The sequence below is a fragment of the Brassica napus genome, chromosome C9 (assembly GCF_020379485.1).
Source record: "Brassica napus cultivar Da-Ae chromosome C9, Da-Ae, whole genome shotgun sequence".
Classification (NCBI taxonomy): domain Eukaryota; kingdom Viridiplantae; phylum Streptophyta; class Magnoliopsida; order Brassicales; family Brassicaceae; genus Brassica; species Brassica napus.
The window spans coordinates 27,308,060-27,327,188 of record NC_063452.1 but is presented as its reverse complement, the minus strand read 5'-3'; the positions used below and the strand labels follow the sequence as shown (position 1 = coordinate 27,327,188).

Here is a 19,129-nt window from a genome sequence, read left to right as displayed (position 1 = left end):
AACTCCAAGGAATCCATAATTATGAAGGAGACATGGTTAATCAATCTACAAAGTAAATAAGTAAACTTGATCAAACCATTATTGATCAAGTTTTCCACGGTGGTGGCTTATTGTTATGCGTCGATAAAAACAGCAACCTGGTGGTGTGGAACCCGTATCTGGGGCAAACCAGATGTATTCCACCCGCCAGTAGTGATATCGGATTACATGACATGTTTGGTTTCGGATACGACAAGAACAATCGTAACCACAGAATCTTAAGGTTTTTCTATGACAAAGACCACCCCCTTTTCTATTTCGAATTGTTCGATTTTAAGACTAGTTCTTGGAGGTTTCTTGACATCGAACCAGACTTTGATCTAGATTTTTGTCAAACTGGCGTGTCTGTGAAGGGAAACACTTACTTTGTTGCTCAACATAACACAGCAAAGCTTGTAAACGTTTTACTCTGTTTTGATTTCACTACAGAGAGATTTTGTCAGCCTCTGCCGTTTCACTACACAGCTGAGTTTGAAAACGTGGCTCTATCTTGTGTTGGAGAGGAGAAGCTGGCTGTGTTGTATAAACATGAAGGCACAATGGAGATTTGGATTACGACTAACATTGAGCACGATGCCGTATCCTGGAGCAAGTTTTTGAAAGTGGAGATGATACCCCTCAACGGTTTTCCGGATGACTTTGGTTATAACACCGAAACTCTAACTGAGAGCTTCCGTATGTAATGTATTCGAAGATAAACCAACCAAGAGCCACCAGATATGTTACTCTCAAACCGCTCACATCATTGGACAAGATGGATACCTGAAATCTGTGCGTATAGGAGAATCAAGAAACCATGTACTTGATGAACCACTTGTGTTCTCTTCCTATGTTCCAAGTTTAGTGCAATTAGGAATCAACCAAGAGGAACACACAAAGGTCGCTTTAATCAAAGGAAAAGAAAGAAAACATACGGGGGCAAGTTTAGTTGTATTATTTTAGTTCCTTACATAGTTTCTATTGATTTTCATGTCGTTTTATGCAAAACTACTGATGGTCTTGCGTTTTGCTATTTATCATCTAATACAAAGCCTTTAGCTTCCAATTTTTTTTTTTAGATTAACTAGGTCGTTTTCAGTGTTACGCGCGGATAATTACTAATTAAATTATAAAAATGATTTTGTTATGTTAATATCAAATATTGTGCAATGTTTTTGTGTTCATAAACTATCTAGTGTGTAGAATATAGTATCTTAGGAGAGACATGCTCTGATTTTTGTTGTTTAAATGTTGCATGAAACTTCTTTTTTCTCTCATTTTTGTAATATTTTTTTTATTTGTTTGCCAAAATACTAAAATTGAGTTTAGAATACATAGAAAGCTCCGAATATGTAGCATTAAAGTTGTTCTTAGTTATGTTTTCTTGATGATAATCTTCTTAGCTAAATAATAATTTCTTTTTAAATAAAATTTATTAATCAGTATGTATTATAAGCCTTTAAATTTATATTTGTTATTACCTTAAATATTTTGGAGATAATTTCTTGTCACCACAACAAATTTATCTTTTCAATTACTTATGTTTTGCAACTCCCTGAATAGAGATGTTTGGCTGATCTATAGTGTAAGCTTCATCATCATTGATCAATAATATAGTTTAAAATGAGTTAGAATGTATGTTTTGCAATGTAAATATTGTAATTCGCATGTACCTATTTAAAAGCAGTCCAACTATGAGTTTGTTTCTATTTTTGGATTGTAGTGGTTAGTTTCTAACATCATGAGAATGTGTCCAACTAAATTTACTGTAGTTGCCATGATTAGTTGGCTATTTAATTTTATTTATTGTTAGGGCAAGTTTTTTATATTGTAACATGGGACGTAAATTATGAAAACTATTTCCTACTACAAATTTATGAAGCAACATTTTTAAGATACTAATATACCATTTCTGTAGCTTAATAATAACTTAAAATTTCTTTCATCTAGATATTTAAATACTAATTTAAATGATAAAAAATCTTAAAAATAAATAATCTTAATTGATCAGAATTCAATGGTAAAATATTATTTCTTCGTGTTCATATCCAATTCACCCGTGTCATAAATTCACAAATTTCTTATTTGTAAGTCAAATTTAGAAAGTTGAATTATTGAATAGGGGATACGGGCAATACATAATTGGCCGACAAAATTCATCTGTTTTTCAAAAAAAAAAAGATGATAGATGTTTTATTCAAAATCTTAATACTCATCAGTTATCTTCGACTTAATTTTTTTTTATCATCTGTGGCACAATGGCCTAGTAGTTCCTCTTATTAGAGGCAGTTGTAGGGTTCCAACCCCAGATGGTGAGATGGCAGCAGAGGTGGTACGACCTGTGACCCACTTGCTCCTCTCATTATCTCCGGTTTGATTGTAAGAAACATTAACAAACAATTCTCCTTACTATTATTCAACACAAACACTTGGGTCTTGTGAAAATTGTTTTTTTTCTTCTTAATATTAGATAAATTGGAAAAGAAAATAGTGCAACCTGGTTACCCTTTGTTGTTCTTCTCCCTCTCCTAAAAGTAATGTTAGTGTTTGAAACTTTACATGATGGTTTTGAGCCTCGAGAGCTCCGGTTTGGTGATGAATTTCTTATAACTTGGGATCTCCTAGAAAGCATTCTTTCCAATGGATTGGCGCCTATGGGTTGTTTTATTATCTCTCTCTGTCTTCTTCTTCACTTCGTAATGAACTTATAAAAGATTGAGAAAAGTTAACCAAATCACATTACAGACAATAAGACTATATTTGTTATCATCATCACTGGAACTAAAACATTGTTGATTACCTAAATTTTTTTCATATTTTACTGAAAATTAGAAGATCTGAATTTTCTGCATGTTGGCGGGTGCTTGATATTAAAACTATATATCACAATAGTGAAAAATAAAATAAATATAATTACAAATAAATTTTTACATCAACTTATATATCATATTTGGTATAAATATATATATATATATATATATATATATATACTATCAAAATTAACTGTAAGTGAACATTGATAATGCAAAACTAAAGCAATACAATCAAATTAAAAATTGTTAATAGTTAATTGATTCAATTTTTATTTAAGTTTATCGGTTTATTAGGTTAATTAACATACTGATTTTTACCAGTTTAACATATTTTAACTAAAGAAAACAAAAATGTAAAATTTATTAAAATTTATATATTTAAATAAAAACATATTTAAAATTAAGGAATAAGATACATTTAAAATAAATAATCATTAAATATAATATCATTTTCTGTAAAAAAATAATGTTAACTCTCTTAAATTTTTTTTTTTAAAAAATAAAGTGAAATAGTTAAACTATCAAAATAAACAAAATAGTAAAAAGTATATTTATGTTTTTCTTTTCAGATGTAGTTAAAATATAAAAATAATAATATCAAAATGTAAAAATAATTTTTTCTTTTAAAATAAACTAATATTATATTCTTAAAAATCTTTCTTCGCATAGAAGAAAACTCCTATTTTGTTTTTTGTATACAAAGAAATAATTTTTTTCCATAAAATTGGATATGTTAAAAGAGCCCACAAAGAAAGAATTTGTTTTTTTTTGTTTTTTTTTTAAACATTTATTTATAATGATTTACCTGTGTCTATTAACATAGCAATACATAATCTAAGTTATAATCGGTGCCGCTAGTCTGATTAGAATTCGTCCTAATGTTTTTATTGAAAGAGACGAAAAAGTGAAATTGATAGGAGACGACGATGCAGTAATCATGATCATGCGAGAAGGTAAGACATGGATTTGGTGGATTTGACGGAGAGAGAATTGTAGATGGATTTCTTCTCTTCTTTGACTATTTTTTTTTCTTTATATCACAATGTGTTTCGTCTATCTTTATTTGTTTGATTTGTATAGCTTACAACAGCTTCGCAGTTGATTTCAATAACTATTTGCCATCTCTATAAATTTCAAGACTCTACACCTTAGACATTGGTCGGTTCCTACACCTGCTTTGTCAGTATAGAGTTTTTCATAGTTACACTTGTCTCTTGTTATAAATTTATTAGAATAAACTAATCGTTTTTATCACCTATTAGCATGATATTCATTTTCTGCGTATTGGTTTTTATTTCTTCAGCTCAATAATAAAACCAGAAAAACATAATCGAAGTGCCAAAAAAACTACTAAATCAATCACACATTCATATCACAACTTTGTAAATTGATTAATGCATTTATGCTTTTTATTCTTGAATATCTCAAAGACCATTACATGTCCCAAGTTTCCTATCCAATTGTCATCTTATGGACACCATAGGTATGTAACCCCACTCTGTTTCAGCCACTAAAGCTCTTGGAAGGAAGGATGATATATCACTATATAACACCACCGTATATGACCACGTATACTTTGACTGATCAATTCAAACTCCCATACCCATATGAAAGCTTCTCCTAGTTACGTACTCAAGTAAAATATGTAGATTCTTTTTTCTTTGGCCACCATCTTCTGTACCTATTACCACCTAGAATATACAACCACTGGAACGGGAAGGAAATATAATAGTTAGCAATATAAATTCAAACTTGGTTATTGAGTCTAGTGACTATAAAGTCCAAGCTCCAAGGAAGATTTAAACACCGAAACAAAACAAATTTTGAGTTTAGATTTAGCTATTTGTTTTCTTCTGGTCAAATTATTAGTTATATGATACTGTATTGCTAAGTTGTTGGTTCACTCCTGGTTGAACATTATTATGTATTAGTTTTAGTAACTCAGACGACGACTAACCAATAAATAGTTAAGAGTCTCAGATACATGAATAGATAAATCGAAAAACGCAATTTAAGGCATCTGAATTGTACCTTTGGTGTAGTGAATACTACACTTTTCATGTTGCTTTGGCAGTTCGAACATCTCTTCGCCTGGCCGACTCTCCCACACGGGCATAATCTTTAACTATCACAGTATAAACAAAACACTATCAAAGCAAATCAGATCAGATCAACTGATCAAACAACAGTTTCAAATCCTATTGCCCTTCCCTGGCGTTAGTAAATAAATATAGATCCACAGGAAATATTACAAAAAGATCCTCACCTTTTACAGCAAATCACTGTCGTTTACGGGTTCGTTGAATCTTGCTAAAAATCATAAACATGGGTGAGTGTGCCGATTGAACAAAAGAAGCGGAGACCATATTAACATAGAACTGGTTTTACAGTCTTCAGGAGATAAAATAGACAGACAGTGTAAGAAAGTCAGCAAATGCACTGATGTCAGTGATCGATCAACCATATCTTGTTAATTTACTGAAATCAATCTTAGAGCAAACCTATGAGAAATCTGATATGTGGACTCTGAAACTGGTTTCACCATTTTCTGAGAGCTTCCCAACTACTGCCTGGAATCACCAGAAAAGCATAGCTATTTATTAGTAATTCAGGGATGCCCAATTTGGCCGAGATTGAACAGATTTTCATAGCCATTGCTTGAAATTCCGGAAGCTGTACCTGGTTTGAGTTGAGGCTCATATCGTGGAGCACCATTAGATGAATGAGGTCATAGAAAGTGGATCGAAGTGAGATTCGAGGAGGAGGAGGTTTATATAACAGGAGAAACAAAGGGAGGTGAAAGGAGGATATTGGTTCTCTCATGAAGATAGGATTGAAGGATGGAATTGAATGAGGAGGAGTGAATGAAGGTGAAACGTAAACGGAAATCTTCAGTGTTACGGATGAAAGAGATTGAAGCAACGAAGGAGATAGGAAACTGGTAGGTCGATATTGTGGACTTTAACTTAAATGATTCAGTAGAAATTTTGTAAGGCCCAACGATTAGGTCCGATTTTTAATGTTTATAGAGGACGTGTCAAAAATCGTGTTCTTTTATTGGTTTGAATTTATTTGCATACGTGGATAGCCTGAATGTTGAATGTTGATTTTATCCCTTTTTAGTATTGTAAGATAACCAAATCGAACCCAGCCAAAATTAATCGGTCACAGATATTAAGTGAACCGAATTCTCTGAATAACCATCTCAAACAATCTATCTATATTATAATAGTTGAGTTTCTCACTCCTCAGCGCGCCACGTCTGCGTTTTGTGGGCTCTACTTTTAAAAAGTGTGAAAAGCGTCAAACCTATGGCTCGAACCCGGGTTATTGAGATATAAACACCAACATTTATACCACTAAGCTAAATGATACTTTGTACATTGATGACCGAACCTAATATATATTTATGAAGGTCGGAAGCCCTTGCTGCTTCGGCTTCCTATGAGGGTCGGACCTACAAGTGTATTATGGGTTTCATTTTTAAATGTAATTCATCACATTATATGAAAAAAGCTTAAGTTTGCAACGATTATGGTTTTCCTATATTGTAAATTGTTGTCGTTTAACATGAGTTCGGGTTCTTTTCATTATTGTCTCAAACAAGTCTGAGTTACATAGTTGCGCCGTGTGTGTTCGTAATCTATTTTTTCACCGGTAAACTCTTTATCATGTCCCCATATTAAATCGCTTTATCATAAATGTTCCTGATTTGTAGCCCCTCTGTAAACCCTATATATATAATTCTCATCTTTGATGAACCCAATCTGCATCTCCACAAAACTCATTGATTCCTCTTAGCTTTAACCATCTTCTAGAAAATGTTTCTCTCTGCCTCTCCAGTTCCTCAAACCGGTGTCCTGGCGTCCATCACTCAACCTTCGAGTCTCTCTGTCTTGGTCGCAGTAGTCAGAGCATAGCCTCTGGCTTCCTCCGCTTATGGGATTCCCTGAACTTCAAGAAAGACAGGGAGTTTGTGGGAATCACAGTTCTCTTCCTTGATGAAAAGGTAAGTTAATCTTAGATCTATCATATTTATTTAACATAATTGTTTTAATTGTTTTAATTGATTTTCTGATTCTTTGTTGAATAATATTATTTGTAGATTTCGTGATTCATGGGTTTACTCCCGTCGGACGTGCTAATCATTATAGGCCATCTTTGAAAGCATGTTCTATTGTGAAAGTCGATCATTTTGAGGTTGCTAGGTGCTCAAGCATGTACAAGATAACTGATCATCCATTCCTCATTCGTTTCTTCTCACTAACCATTATTGATGAAGTCATCACGAGTGCTCTTAAGATCAATTTCCAGTCAAGATTAGACTGTTCGACAATCTCTAAGTGATTGTGAACACAAACCTATAACTCCCAAGTATATTATCATATTGCATCTGGGTTTATATTATGTTTCGATATCATAACTGATATTTAAACTCGCAGATGTGGTTGGGCAAATCCGTTATGCCCAGGGCTCTGACCTCACCAAAGAAACAACTCGAGTCGTTATCCGTCTCCTCATTGATCCGTAAGAAACAATCAACACATAATTTCCTTTATATTACTATCTATATTGTGCTAACATCAATAATCAAAAATATTTCCTACCCAAGATTTGTGGTCGTTTATTTATCTATCTTACTTATCAATCTAATTTTACACAAATCTTTATTTTACAGCTTAAAAGAAACCACAATAACCCAAATAATCAAAACACCAAAAACTAGAATCCCAAAAAAGACGAATCATTAATGATCACCTCTCTTTTTGTCTAATCTTACAAATAAACTTCAAAACAAATATATACCAAATCAATCAACTCAACTAAAACTCAACGACACATACATTGATCCAGCTAAACAAATACAAACTACACGACCAGCTATTTAACAGTTTACAAATTTACTTTCGCAGATGCTTACGAAGAAGACGAAGACGACAACCAAGATCAGTGAAATTACCTAAACAAAAAAGCAGAGTAAGTTACAAACTCTGATAAATACAACTAACAATGATTTTTGTTTACATATTACTCATCAAATAAAAGAGAAACAAACACAACCACACCAGGAGATACAAGAGACAATCCCAACAGACACAAAGGCGGCAACAACATCTCCACCTGCTCACTCCTCTTGTCTTATGAAAATAGCTTGCATGATCAATGTCAACATGCCAATGCTATTGTCTTCTTATGAGAAATATATATATTCGTTTAAAACTCATTAAGGCTCAAATACTAATTGTCACTCATTTTATAATTATTTTTACAAGTCTTCATGAATTTGTTTTAAAAGTCCGGTAAAAGCAACAAGTTTAAAAGATAAAAAACATATAACCCAAGTAATAAGAATAAAAAAAATTATTACTTAATGCACACAACTTACACAAATAAACTGGAGAAAAAATATTCAGAAACAAAAGGTACTATCATATAAGGAGTTTTCAAGGCTCCTAAGACAAATGTTGTAGTATAGTGAATGTCGAACCAGTTCTGAGGGATATCAAAGCACTGAGAATGCAAGTACTCACTTAATCTAAATGCAACCAATGATTTAGATGAGTTTTAAACTACTACTAATACTAGAAAGCAATTACAGAATGATACTTTCTTCACTAAGGGAAAAGAGAACTCATGGGCATAGGGATTAGACCTTGGGTGATCAAGTTTCAAACTAAGGATGTCAAACGATCAATCAAACTGTCAACCTTAAGCTTAGACACAATCTTAAACAAACTCTATGTCTAGATGAATGTTCATTCACTAACATATCTCAAACATCAAATGTCTTTGGTTGAATAATATGAAAGCAATCATTACTAACAAGTCTATTAGCTATCTTAACACCTTTAACAACAAATGTCTCTGGTAAAGTATGTTAAAAGCTTATGAGAGTTGTCTCAGACATTTTATCAAACACCTTGTGGGTGGAAAATGCCTAAAGATCAACTTTTGAGAGGTCAACTCAGAAGATGCATTATGAATACTCTACTAGCAAGGAACAAGAATGATTTACACTAAAATATCCTAGAACTAACCTAATCACCCTTAATCTCCCTAACCCATGAATTCAAAAGGTGATTACTCACTAATCTCCATGATTCCTCTTAAACTCATATTGGATTTCAGATTAATTATGTAGAGAAATAGATAAGAAATCAACAAGAACACAAGATGAAAACAAATCAAATCTGAATCAAAAGAAGTTTTTAATAGTTGTTCTCTGGAAAAAGTGATTATTTTCTCGTCGCTTACAAAAGTACTTAAAACATAAGTTTTCAGAAGTAAAAACGTGCATAATGAAATGACCAAAAGGCCCTTGAGTAGAAATGAATTCGAGCAAGCAGAAGGCGCACAGCGACCTCCAGTAGTCACTCCGGGAGGTCGCTCCAAGCTTTGGGAGCGACCTGGAGGGGTCGCTGCGAGACGTCGCTCTGAGTCGCTCTTCGCGAGCGACCTCGCTGTATCGCTCCGGTCACGTCGCTCCGGATGATGGAGACGCGAGTGACCTCGATGTGTCGCTCCGGTCACGTCGCTCTGGGTGATGGAGGCGCGAGCGACCTCGCTGTGTCGCTCCAGGTCGTGTCGCTCCGGGTGATGGAGACGCGAGCGACCTCGCTGTGTCGCTCCGATCAGGTTGCTCTGAGATGTGTGTCACAGCGACTTCATGTAGTCGCTCCGGGAAGTCGCTCCAGGCAGTGCTCATCCAAAGATCACTCTAATCACCTCCCTTGAGCTCCAAATGTACCCAAATGTCTCCAGGAACTCCATGTGGTACTCCAATACCTAATAGAGACATATGTATGCAAAATGCAACCTAGACATGGCTAAATCCTAATCTATATGATGAAAATGCACATGAATAAATGGATAAAACAATGTGAATATGCAAGATATCAACTCCCCCAAACTTGTTCTTTTACTTGTCCTCAAGTGAACTTTCTAGAACTCATAGGGAGAGAGGTTTGAAGGTGGGAGCTCATAGCCAAAAGAAACACACAAAGCACTCAAATCAACATCTAAATTCAGCATTAGTACACCCTCTCTTATAATACTCTAGCTTCTCTAGGCCTATCTCAACTCTTTTCATCCTTACACTCATCATCATGCATTCACACATTCAAATCAGCCAACTCTCAAGTTCATTAAGCATAGCATCAAGTGAATTCTTGCAAATGGTCAATTGGTCCAAATCATTTGGTTGAGTAAGTGAAGACTTTTATTCAAGTGGGTCAAGAGGTTCAAAATCCATGATCTTTTAAAGTAGTTTACTCTCAAAACAAGTAGTCTTGACATTGCACATAATATATCTAAGAAAGGGACCAACTCATGCATACAATGCTCAATCTCCATTGTTCTACCCTTTTCCCAAACATACAGGTTACACAATGACTTCCGAATGTCAAACCCAACTCCCATCTCTCACCAAAATATCCAAAGAATACTTTGCACATTAAACTCTTTTTCTTTGAAATTTATAAAGGATTTTCTCAACTTCTAAACAAATCTTAGCTCTAAACAAATTTGCTAGTCCCCTTTTTCTTTCTCTCTCTTTTTTTTTTCGGGGGCCAAGACTTTTCATAAACTCGAGCTAGACAGTTTCTCTACTTATCCCATAAAGACTAGTCAATTAAACACAAGAGTTCACTCATTTCCTTCAACTTTCTCATACTCCCAAATCAATCTTTACAACACTCACCCCCATCCTATGGCTAGACAATAATGTGCCTAATCTAACAAGAATGAAGATCAAGCATTGTCGTTCTCGATACTCTCAACATTATGTGCATGTAAGACTTTCCGAAAAAGGCCTCACTCATCAATCAATGAAGGCTTAAACGGAGGAAGGGATTTTGGGGAGAGGTCTACCACTAGAGGTTGTCAAAAAGATTGGCATAAAGGATGTGACAACTCAAGTGTGTATATCCATGATTCAGTACACAAGGGACCATGAGCAAGATGCATTAAGTTCGTTCAGTTCAAATAAGGTTGTAGTTGGCTTCAAAGACTGAGTTTCAGCAATCAACAAGTTTCAGGAAGAGTTTTCAAGGCTCGAAGCATACAAGTCTTTTTGAGAGGTGCATAAGCTACTCAGGTGCAAAGTAATGTTCTTTACAAGGCATTTAAAATCATTACTCCCAATGCAAGTAAATGCAACCTATATGCTCTAGACTCTCCTAGAAATGCAAATGATGCAAACTAAATGATTTTTTTAATGCAAATATATATGTATAATGCAATGCATGACTCAATGAAACAACATCAAAGCAAACGTGATCAAATACTTGGTACCTCCCCCACACGTAAATCACACAGTCTCTGTGTTGTCAAGGAGGGAGAGATACCAAAAAAAAAAGGAAACTAATATGCAAAAACGAAATGGTATATACAAGGGAAAGTAGTGGTTTACCTTCTATGGGGAATGAGTAGAGGGAGATGCTCCCTCCTCGTCGTCCTCAGGTGGTAACTCTTCAAGGTGCTCATCAGCAGGAGTGCCCATCTCTTCAATGTAGAAGGCTTGCCCGAACACAGTTGGTTTCTTCATTTTCCCCTTGATGTCAAAGTGGAGAACATGCCCTTTACCCAAATGGAGATCAATCGTTCCCTCTTTCACCTTAACAATTGCTCCTGCTGTAGCTAAGAATGACCTTCCAAGAATCAATGGGTCTTGAGCCTCCTCACCCATCTCAAGCACCACAAAATCTGTAGGTATCTCATACCTTCCAATCTTCACAGGGAGGTCCTCTAAGATGCCCACATGGTACTTCACTGAACGATCATCTAACACCAGAGAGAGTCTACACTTCTTGTACAGAGTGAATCCAAGCTTCTTTGCAACAGACAAAGGCATCACGCTGACACTAGATCCCAAATCGCAGAGACATTTCTCAAATACCATAGGTCCAAGAGCACAAGGTAGTGTGAAGCATCATGGATCCTCTAACTTCTCTGGAACATCAAGCCTCTGGATGATGGCACTGCACTCATGGGTAAGAATCATCATGCTTTTCATTTCCTTCTTCTTTGCAGCTACAACATCTTTCAGGAACTTGTTGTATTGAGGAATCAACATGAAAGCATCGATGATGGGCATTGCAACCTGAGCTTCACTCATTTGCTTCTCAAACAGAGCTTTGTATTTCTCTAGCAACTGCCTCTTGAATCTACCAGGAAATAGAAGTTTGGGTTCATAGGAAGGAGGGACAAAAGAATTCTCACTTGCAGGAGCAACAACTTCACCATCTTTCACTGTTTTCTTCTCTTCCCCAACCTTTCCTTTACCTTTGGCTTCCACTATCTTCTCCAAGATTTCATCATTGGTTTTCTCATCAACAATCACCATTTCATCATCTAAGTTGATGGCCACCTCCTCACCTAGTTTCTCAGCATCCCTTGTGAGGGTTGTAGGAGGTAACTGCTTACCACTCCTAAGGGTGATAGCTTTTGCCTCCGTGGGGTTTTGGTCAGATTTTCCAGGTAGAGATCCTTGCTGGCGATTCTGGTGAGTGTTCATGGAAGCAAACTGATTCTCTAGATTCTTGACCGTAGAAGCAAGATGTGAGAATTTGTTGTTGAACTCATTGTAGCTCCCATCAATCTTGGAATGAAGGTTCTTCAACTCATAACCAACATGCTTCTCACTTCTAATCTGAGACTCCAAGATTTGTTTCAGTAAGGTATCAGTGTTGCTCTCTTGAGGAGAAGAGGAACCAGACGAGGGGTTTTGGTGAGGCTGATAGCTGCCTTGCTGGTTGTTTCTAGGCGGATAACCACTTTGTTGGTTGTTGGGGTAGGATTTCTGTTGGTAGTTGTTGTATTGAAAGTTGAGTTCTTTTTTGTACCAGCTACCATTGTTGTTAATGAAACACAACTCCTCTTGACCTTCCAAACCCTCAACCTCATTGACCGCAGGTGGATCATCCTGCTTGGAGTTACCAACAAACTTCAGCTGCTCTTGGGTGGCTTCTTCAGCAATGAGTAGGTCGATCTTGTCTTCCAAAGCTTTGATCTCTTTCCTCGTCTGCTTATCATCACCCCTACTGCCTCTGTCGTGGTCTGCACTGTAGACTGCATCACTCTTCACCATGTTGTCAACCAGCTCCTCTGCATCTTCCTCAGTTCTTCCCAAGAAGAACCTATTGCTAGCTGTATCCAATCTGGCTCTGTACTTAGGAAGAGCTCCCCTGTAGAATGTGCTCAACAGGCTTTCCTTAGAGAAACCATGGTGAGGGCATTGAGCTTGGTAGCCCTTGAATATCTCCCAGGCTTCACTGAATCCTTCCAAGCTCTTCTGTTGAAAGCTGGAGATCTCATTTCTCAGATTAGCAGTTCTTGAAGTAGAGAAGAACTTCTCCAAGAATGCTTTCTTGCAGTCATCCCAAGTGGTGATAGAGTCGCTGGGAAGAGACTTCTCCCACTGACGTGCCTTATCCCCCAAAGAGAAAGGGAATAACTTCAGCTTCAAGGCGTCCTCAGACACACCATTGGTCTTTGACAACCCACAGTAGCTGTCGAACCTATCCAAGTGATCAAATGGGTCCTCTAGAGCCAAGCCATGATACTTGTTGTTCTTGATCACGTTGAGGAGTCCTGACTTGACCTCAAAGTTGTTGGCTGCCACAGCCGGTGCTCGGATTCCCAGTCTATGACCAAATGTTGGGCCGGTCATAAGTACCAATGGGTCGAGCTGCCCGCGGTTGGTGTTCTGCCCCTTGCGGTGGATCTGCCATATCAATATCCAAGTGGGCTTGGTGTTCTTCTTCTCTTCTAGTTCTAGCACACTCCCTCTCTAAAGCTCTGATGTCTGCTACTATTGGAACTAGGTTTGATGGACCCCTGCTCCTCAAGTTCATACACCTGAAAGTTAAAGGTAGGTGAAGAAGAAGAATCAGTAACAAAACAAAATTAAAATGACTTAGTCTCAAGCAAGTGACTAAATCTCAATGTTCAAATCTACTCAGAATTTGCCAACGACGCCAATTTGATATTAGGAGTTTTCAAGGCTCCTAAGACAAATGTTGTAGTATAGTGAATGTCGAACCAGTTCTGAGGGATATCAAAGTACTGAGAATGCAAGTACTCACTTAATCTAAGTGCAACCAATGATTTAGATGAGTTTTAAACTACTACTAATACTAGAAAGCAATTACAGAATGATAATTTCTTGACTAAGGGAAAAGAGAACTCATGGGCATAGGGATTAGACCTTGGGTGATCAAGTTTCAAACTAAGGATGTCAAACGATCAATCAAACTGTCAACCTTAAGCTTAGACACAATCTTAAACAAACTCTATGTCTAGATGAATGTTCATTCACTAACATATCTCAGATATCAAATGTCTTTGGTTGAATAATATGAAAGCAATCATTACTAACAAGTCTATTAGCTATCTTAACACCTTTAACAACAAATGTCTCTGGTAAAGTATGTTAAAAGCTTAGGAGAGTTGTCTCAGGCATTTCATCAAACACAGGGTGGGAAATGCCTAAAGATCAACTTTTGAAAGGCCAACTCAGAAGATGCATTATGAATACTCTACTAGCAAGGAACAAGAATGATCTACACTAAAACATCCTAGAACTAACCTAATCACCCTTGATCTCCCTAACCCATGAATTCAAAAGGTGATTACTCACTAATCTCCAAGATTCCTCTTAAACTCATATTGGATTTCAGATTAATCATGTAGAGAAATAGATAAGAAATCAACAAGAACACAAGATGAAAACAAATCAAATCTGAATCAAAAGAAGTTTTTACTAGTTGTTCTCTGGAAAAAGAGATTGTTTTCTCGTCACTTACAAAAGTACTTAAAACATAGGTTTTCAGAAGTAAAAACGTGCATAATGAAATGACCAAAAGGCCCTTGAGTAGAAATGAATGCGAGCAAACAGAAGGCGCGCAGCGACCTCCAGTAGTCAGGCTTCGGGAGTTACCTGGAGGGGTTGCTGCGAGACGTCGCTCTTCGCGAGCGACCTCGCTGTGTCGCTCCGGTCACGTCGCTCCGGGTGATGGAGACGCGAGCGACCTCGCTGTGTCGCTCCGGTCACGTCGCTCCGGGTGATGGAGGCGCGAGCGACCTCGCTGTGTCGCTCCAAGTCGCGTCGCTCCGTGTGAAGGAGACGCGAGCGATCTCGCTGTGTCGCTCCGGTCAAGTCGCTCTGAGATGTGTGTCACAGCGACTTCATGTAGTCGCTCCGGGAAGTCGCTCCAGGCAGTGCTCGTCCAAAGATCACTCTAATCACCTCCCTTGAGCTCCAAATGTACCCAAATGTCTTCAGGAACTCCATGTGGTACTCCAATACCTAATAGAGACATCTGTATGCAAAATGCAACCTAGACATGGCTAAATCCTAATCTATATGATGAAAATGCACATGAATAAATGGATAAAACAATGTGAATATGCAAGATATCAGTACTATCAACAACCTTAATATAATTTATGTAATCTCAACAGTACAAGTAACAAATTAAAAAGACAAACAAACAATAAGTTTCAGTGACACAGCAAGCAACACCACGAACTATATCAATCACATTACTAACACATTTTAGTCCTTCATGAGTTGAAAACAGTGCATACACAGTTCATCGTCACAACTCTAACCCTGTAACAATAAAAAACTTGAAAAACAATGATCAACCCAAAAACACAAAATTCACTGCTACAATAACTCTAACAAATATTGAGACAAAACAAAAACTCTGTCCACAACTCCGCGCTTGCGCGGAGGAAATGCCCCTAGTAATATACAGTATTAGGCTATCCAACACCGTAGTTCTGTCTTGAATCCGGATGAGGTTACCTTGTATCCCAAGAAACTTGTACAACATGAAACTCTCAACAGATCGATAACGTGGACGATTCAGCGAGGATGCAACACAGTAATCGACACCTCGTCCACCGAAAACTTAGAATCTTTAGACATATTCATGTATCTTTCTGCAGGTTTCACCAAGAGAGGGAGAGTGACGAAAGCAGCTTCTGTAGGGTTAGGAATCGCAAAAGTACCGTCTCTCGCAAGCCAAACTATTACAGAGTTCATGGTTGGTCTCTTTGCTGCATTCTCTTGAACACACAACAAACCTATCTGAATTAACTTTATGATCTCGTTTCTCGGATGCTCGCTTAAGTAAGGGTCGATTATACTCTGAGGCTCTCCTTCGACCCATCTCTTCCATGCCTGAATCAAAAGAAAATAACTCTTACCCTTTTGTTTACAGAAGGTGTAAAGATAAAAAAGAGAGAAAATGTGATTCTTACAAAAGCTGGAAGTCCCTCTGCTTCGAAGTTCTTGTTTCTTTCACCACTTATCATCTCCAAAAGCATAACACCGAAGCTGTAAACATCAGACTTTGCTGAGAATTGCCCGTGTCTCACGTACTCTGGAGCCATATATCCGCTGCAAGAACCAAAATCACATTCATGGTGATACTAATTTCATGAATTTGTAAACTTTTATGTAAAACAAAAACAGAGGATCTCTGTCTTGTCTACGAGATTCTGTCTAAAACAGAGCATACTTACTAGGTTCCAACTACTCTGCTGGTCTCTCCTCGAGTTTCGTCCATGTTAAACAACCTGGCCATCCCAAAATCTGCAACTTTGGGGTTCATCTCAGCGTCTAAGAGAATGTTACTCGCCTTCAAGTCTCGGTGAATAATCCTCAGTTGAGAATCTTCATGGAGATAAAGTAGCCCTCTTGCAACTCCTTCTATGATTCTACACCTCACATCCCATGTAAGTAGCCAACGTTTGTCTTCATCTAAAAATTTACATACAGAAGAAAAAAGAGATTTATTTTCCTCTAATCTGATAAAAGTTTTGTAATGAAAATACATGACACTCGGTCTTACCGAAGATAAAGTGATCAAGACTTGAATTAGGGACATGCTCGTAAACAAGAATCTCTTCATCTCCTTCATTACAGAAGCCAAGAAGCTTAACTAGATTCCTATGTTGGAGTCTTGTTAAGAGTAAAACCTCATTCTTAAACTCTAAGTCTCCTTGTCCTGACCCTCCAGCTAATCTCTTTACCGCTATCTCTTGTCCGCTCGGTAAAATCCCCTGAATACCGGCATGACATTATGGACACATATAAATGTTTTGAAAACATATATTATCAGGGACAAAAAAAAGAAAAAAACATATATTACAGGTTTTTATGGAAGTTCTAACCTTGTAGACAGATCCAAATCCACCTTGTCCAAGTTTATTTTCCGCAGAGAACTCATCGGTTGCGATTAAGATCATGCCGAGATCAAATCTTAACATAGATTGACCATCCGAATCAGAGTTTTCTGCACATATATAAAACATCTTTCCTTCATTACAGAACTCCAAAACATCTACTCAAAAGCCATGAAAGTAAACTCACTGTTGATACCAGCATAAATCCTCCTCCGCATCTGGCGATAAGCAATCACGAAAGCAACAAACACGAACATGTTAATGACTGTTGGAACGACAGCAACCACAATGCTCCACGGTTGAAGAGTTCTTCCTGAAGAGTCCCCAAGCAGTTAATTAGTTTCATGCAAGTCAGTCAACTCAGCATAAAAATATTTATTTTAGTACTTCCCCTCTATTTTCTAAAACTTAACGTTTTAGAGGAAATTTTTTGTACCAAATTAGATAACGTTATATTATACTATAAATTTTGTATTATGAAATTTGTTTATCATTGATGGAATTGTGGACTATAAATAATTAATGATATTTTTGTTTAGAAAACAAAAAAAAATGTTTAAAAAAGATCTTATTGTGGGAATACCTTTCTTGGTCTGAGCATCTTCTTGAAAAGGTTGAGGAGCTCGAGGAGGCGCGGAAACTCTTTCTAGGTTATCAAATGCTCCTACGAAAGGGTATAAGTCCCACCTGAAATAGCAACTAGGAACTGCAATCGTGCTCCCGATTCTTCCCCAGTACTCTTCTAGATTATACCTAACAATCTCTCCCAGACAATACTTACAGTCACCTGAAGATAAATCAGGTGTGCATTGCATCAACATATAAACCTCAGGGAAGTCAGTAAACTCTGCACTTGAGACTCCATAGTATTTCAGTGCTGAAGACTCATCAGCCTTGGATGCATCCTCGATTGTTCGATTCGCCATGGCACGAAACTCTTCGGTGAAACGGGTCAGATTTGTAGAGGGAAGACTCGAGTGAGGAATGTTTTCGAGTGGCTCAAGCTTTAGTTTTCCATACGTGGGGAGATTTGAGTAACGTACTAGACAAGAAACGTTTGCATCGTTTTCAGCTTCCCAGTGATACGCTTCAGCTTTGCCTTGGCACTGTGTTAACAGATTCCTACTTACTCTATCGACGCAGCGACGACAATCCTGATCCTCGTAGTGTTTACGACAGAGAGCGAGAGCGTAAACTCCGCCTAGCGAAGCGTTGTAGAAACCGCGTTGTGCGATAACGTTTGAGGCAAGAGAAGGCAAGAGAGTCTTGAGGTCGTCGCCGAAGGTTGTGTTTGGAGAAAAGGTTTCGTCGCCGCAGAGGAAGTTAGTGTGAACGCCATCGATGGTCAAGAGAACGATGAGGAGAAAATTAAGGAACTGAATGAGAACTGACTTTTCCATCTATGTGAACAATTCACGTAATGATTATTAACACACTTAGTTTGGCTTTAAATAAAGAGATGTTGATTTGTAAATTTTTTCTTTGAAATCAAACAAGAGTAGATGAAGCAATAGACGTTTCTACTGTCATATCGTTTTCATTAGTGAAAAAAAACTTTTTAGAAATACTGACTTTTTGTGTAGTTACGTAAAGAGCAAGGAAGAGACTTTTCTCTGCTGTGACGTAAGGGACACGTCGAGACACTTCATTTCCCTCAAGTGTATGAACAGAGATAGAGTCAAGGGCCTACGTGATTCAGTGATTCTTTTTTTTTTTTTTTTTTTTTGTGATTCATATATATGGTCAAATGATGAGAAGACAATGGAAGTCAAATCAAAAGACTGATTTATTAGAAATCTTCATATTGCAATTGCTTGTAAGAATGGAATTTGGAACAATTCGAAGCATACAATGAAACTCAAAATAAATGGTAAGAAGGGAATATAATATTCTGAATATTTTTCACAAGAAAACTAATGAATAGATTGTGCGGTCAAAATGTTTGGTATTGTTATATAAACTGTACTCATGATGAAGACTTTCAAATTAATAATATTGACTATTTTTCCGATATTTATTGGTTTGACTGGTTATTATCACTTAAATAGCAAAATAAGAATATAACAAAATAATTAATAATAAAACTAACTGAATACATTCTC

General features: G+C 36.9%; 1 protein-coding gene, 1 long non-coding RNA gene and 1 other non-coding gene across 4 annotated transcripts; 1 reads left to right on the top strand and 2 right to left on the bottom strand.

Annotated features, from left to right (window-relative positions):
* Positions 1 to 4,161: 4,161 nt before the first annotated feature.
* LOC106366923 lies at positions 4,162 to 5,830 on the bottom strand. The gene is made up of 5 exons (XR_001273757.3): positions 5,511 to 5,830; positions 5,333 to 5,401; positions 5,098 to 5,222; positions 4,863 to 4,956; positions 4,162 to 4,538 (listed from the first exon to the last, which is right to left on the bottom strand). It is a non-coding gene; the product is annotated as an uncharacterized LOC106366923 (long non-coding RNA).
* Positions 5,831 to 13,048: 7,218 nt separating this feature from the next.
* Positions 13,049 to 13,155, top strand: LOC125593587. Its single transcript, XR_007329489.1, has one exon. It is a non-coding gene; the product is annotated as a small nucleolar RNA R71 (small nucleolar RNA).
* Positions 13,156 to 15,349: 2,194 nt separating this feature from the next.
* On the bottom strand, positions 15,350 to 18,661 carry LOC106366924 (cysteine-rich receptor-like protein kinase 36). Of its 2 annotated transcripts, none has more exons than XM_013806607.3 (7): positions 17,611 to 18,661; positions 17,224 to 17,340; positions 17,016 to 17,137; positions 16,694 to 16,904; positions 16,365 to 16,602; positions 16,101 to 16,239; positions 15,350 to 16,020 (listed from the first exon to the last, which is right to left on the bottom strand). In XM_013806607.3, exons 1-7 carry the CDS (start codon positions 18,425 to 18,427, stop codon positions 15,703 to 15,705), a joined length of 1,962 nt encoding a protein of 653 aa, XP_013662061.1. In that variant the 5' UTR covers positions 18,428 to 18,661; the 3' UTR covers positions 15,350 to 15,702. The 2 variants fall into 2 exon arrangements, with proteins under 2 accessions (XP_013662061.1, XP_013662060.1); XM_013806606.3 differs by having other exon boundaries at positions 17,215 to 17,340; positions 17,611 to 18,657.
* Positions 18,662 to 19,129: the final 468 nt, after the last annotated feature.

Coding starts and splice junctions, on each gene's coding strand:
- LOC106366924 (XM_013806606.3), bottom strand. CDS start 18,427: ATGGAAAAGTCAGTTCTCATTCAGTTCCTTAATTTTCTCCTCATCGTT. Junction 17,341..17,610: donor AGATGCTCAGACCAAGAAAG/GTATTCCCACAA, acceptor GGGACTCTTCAG/GAAGAACTCTTCAACCGTGG. Junction 16,603..16,693: donor TCTTGATCACTTTATCTTCG/GTAAGACCGAGT, acceptor GTAAATTTTTAG/ATGAAGACAAACGTTGGCTA.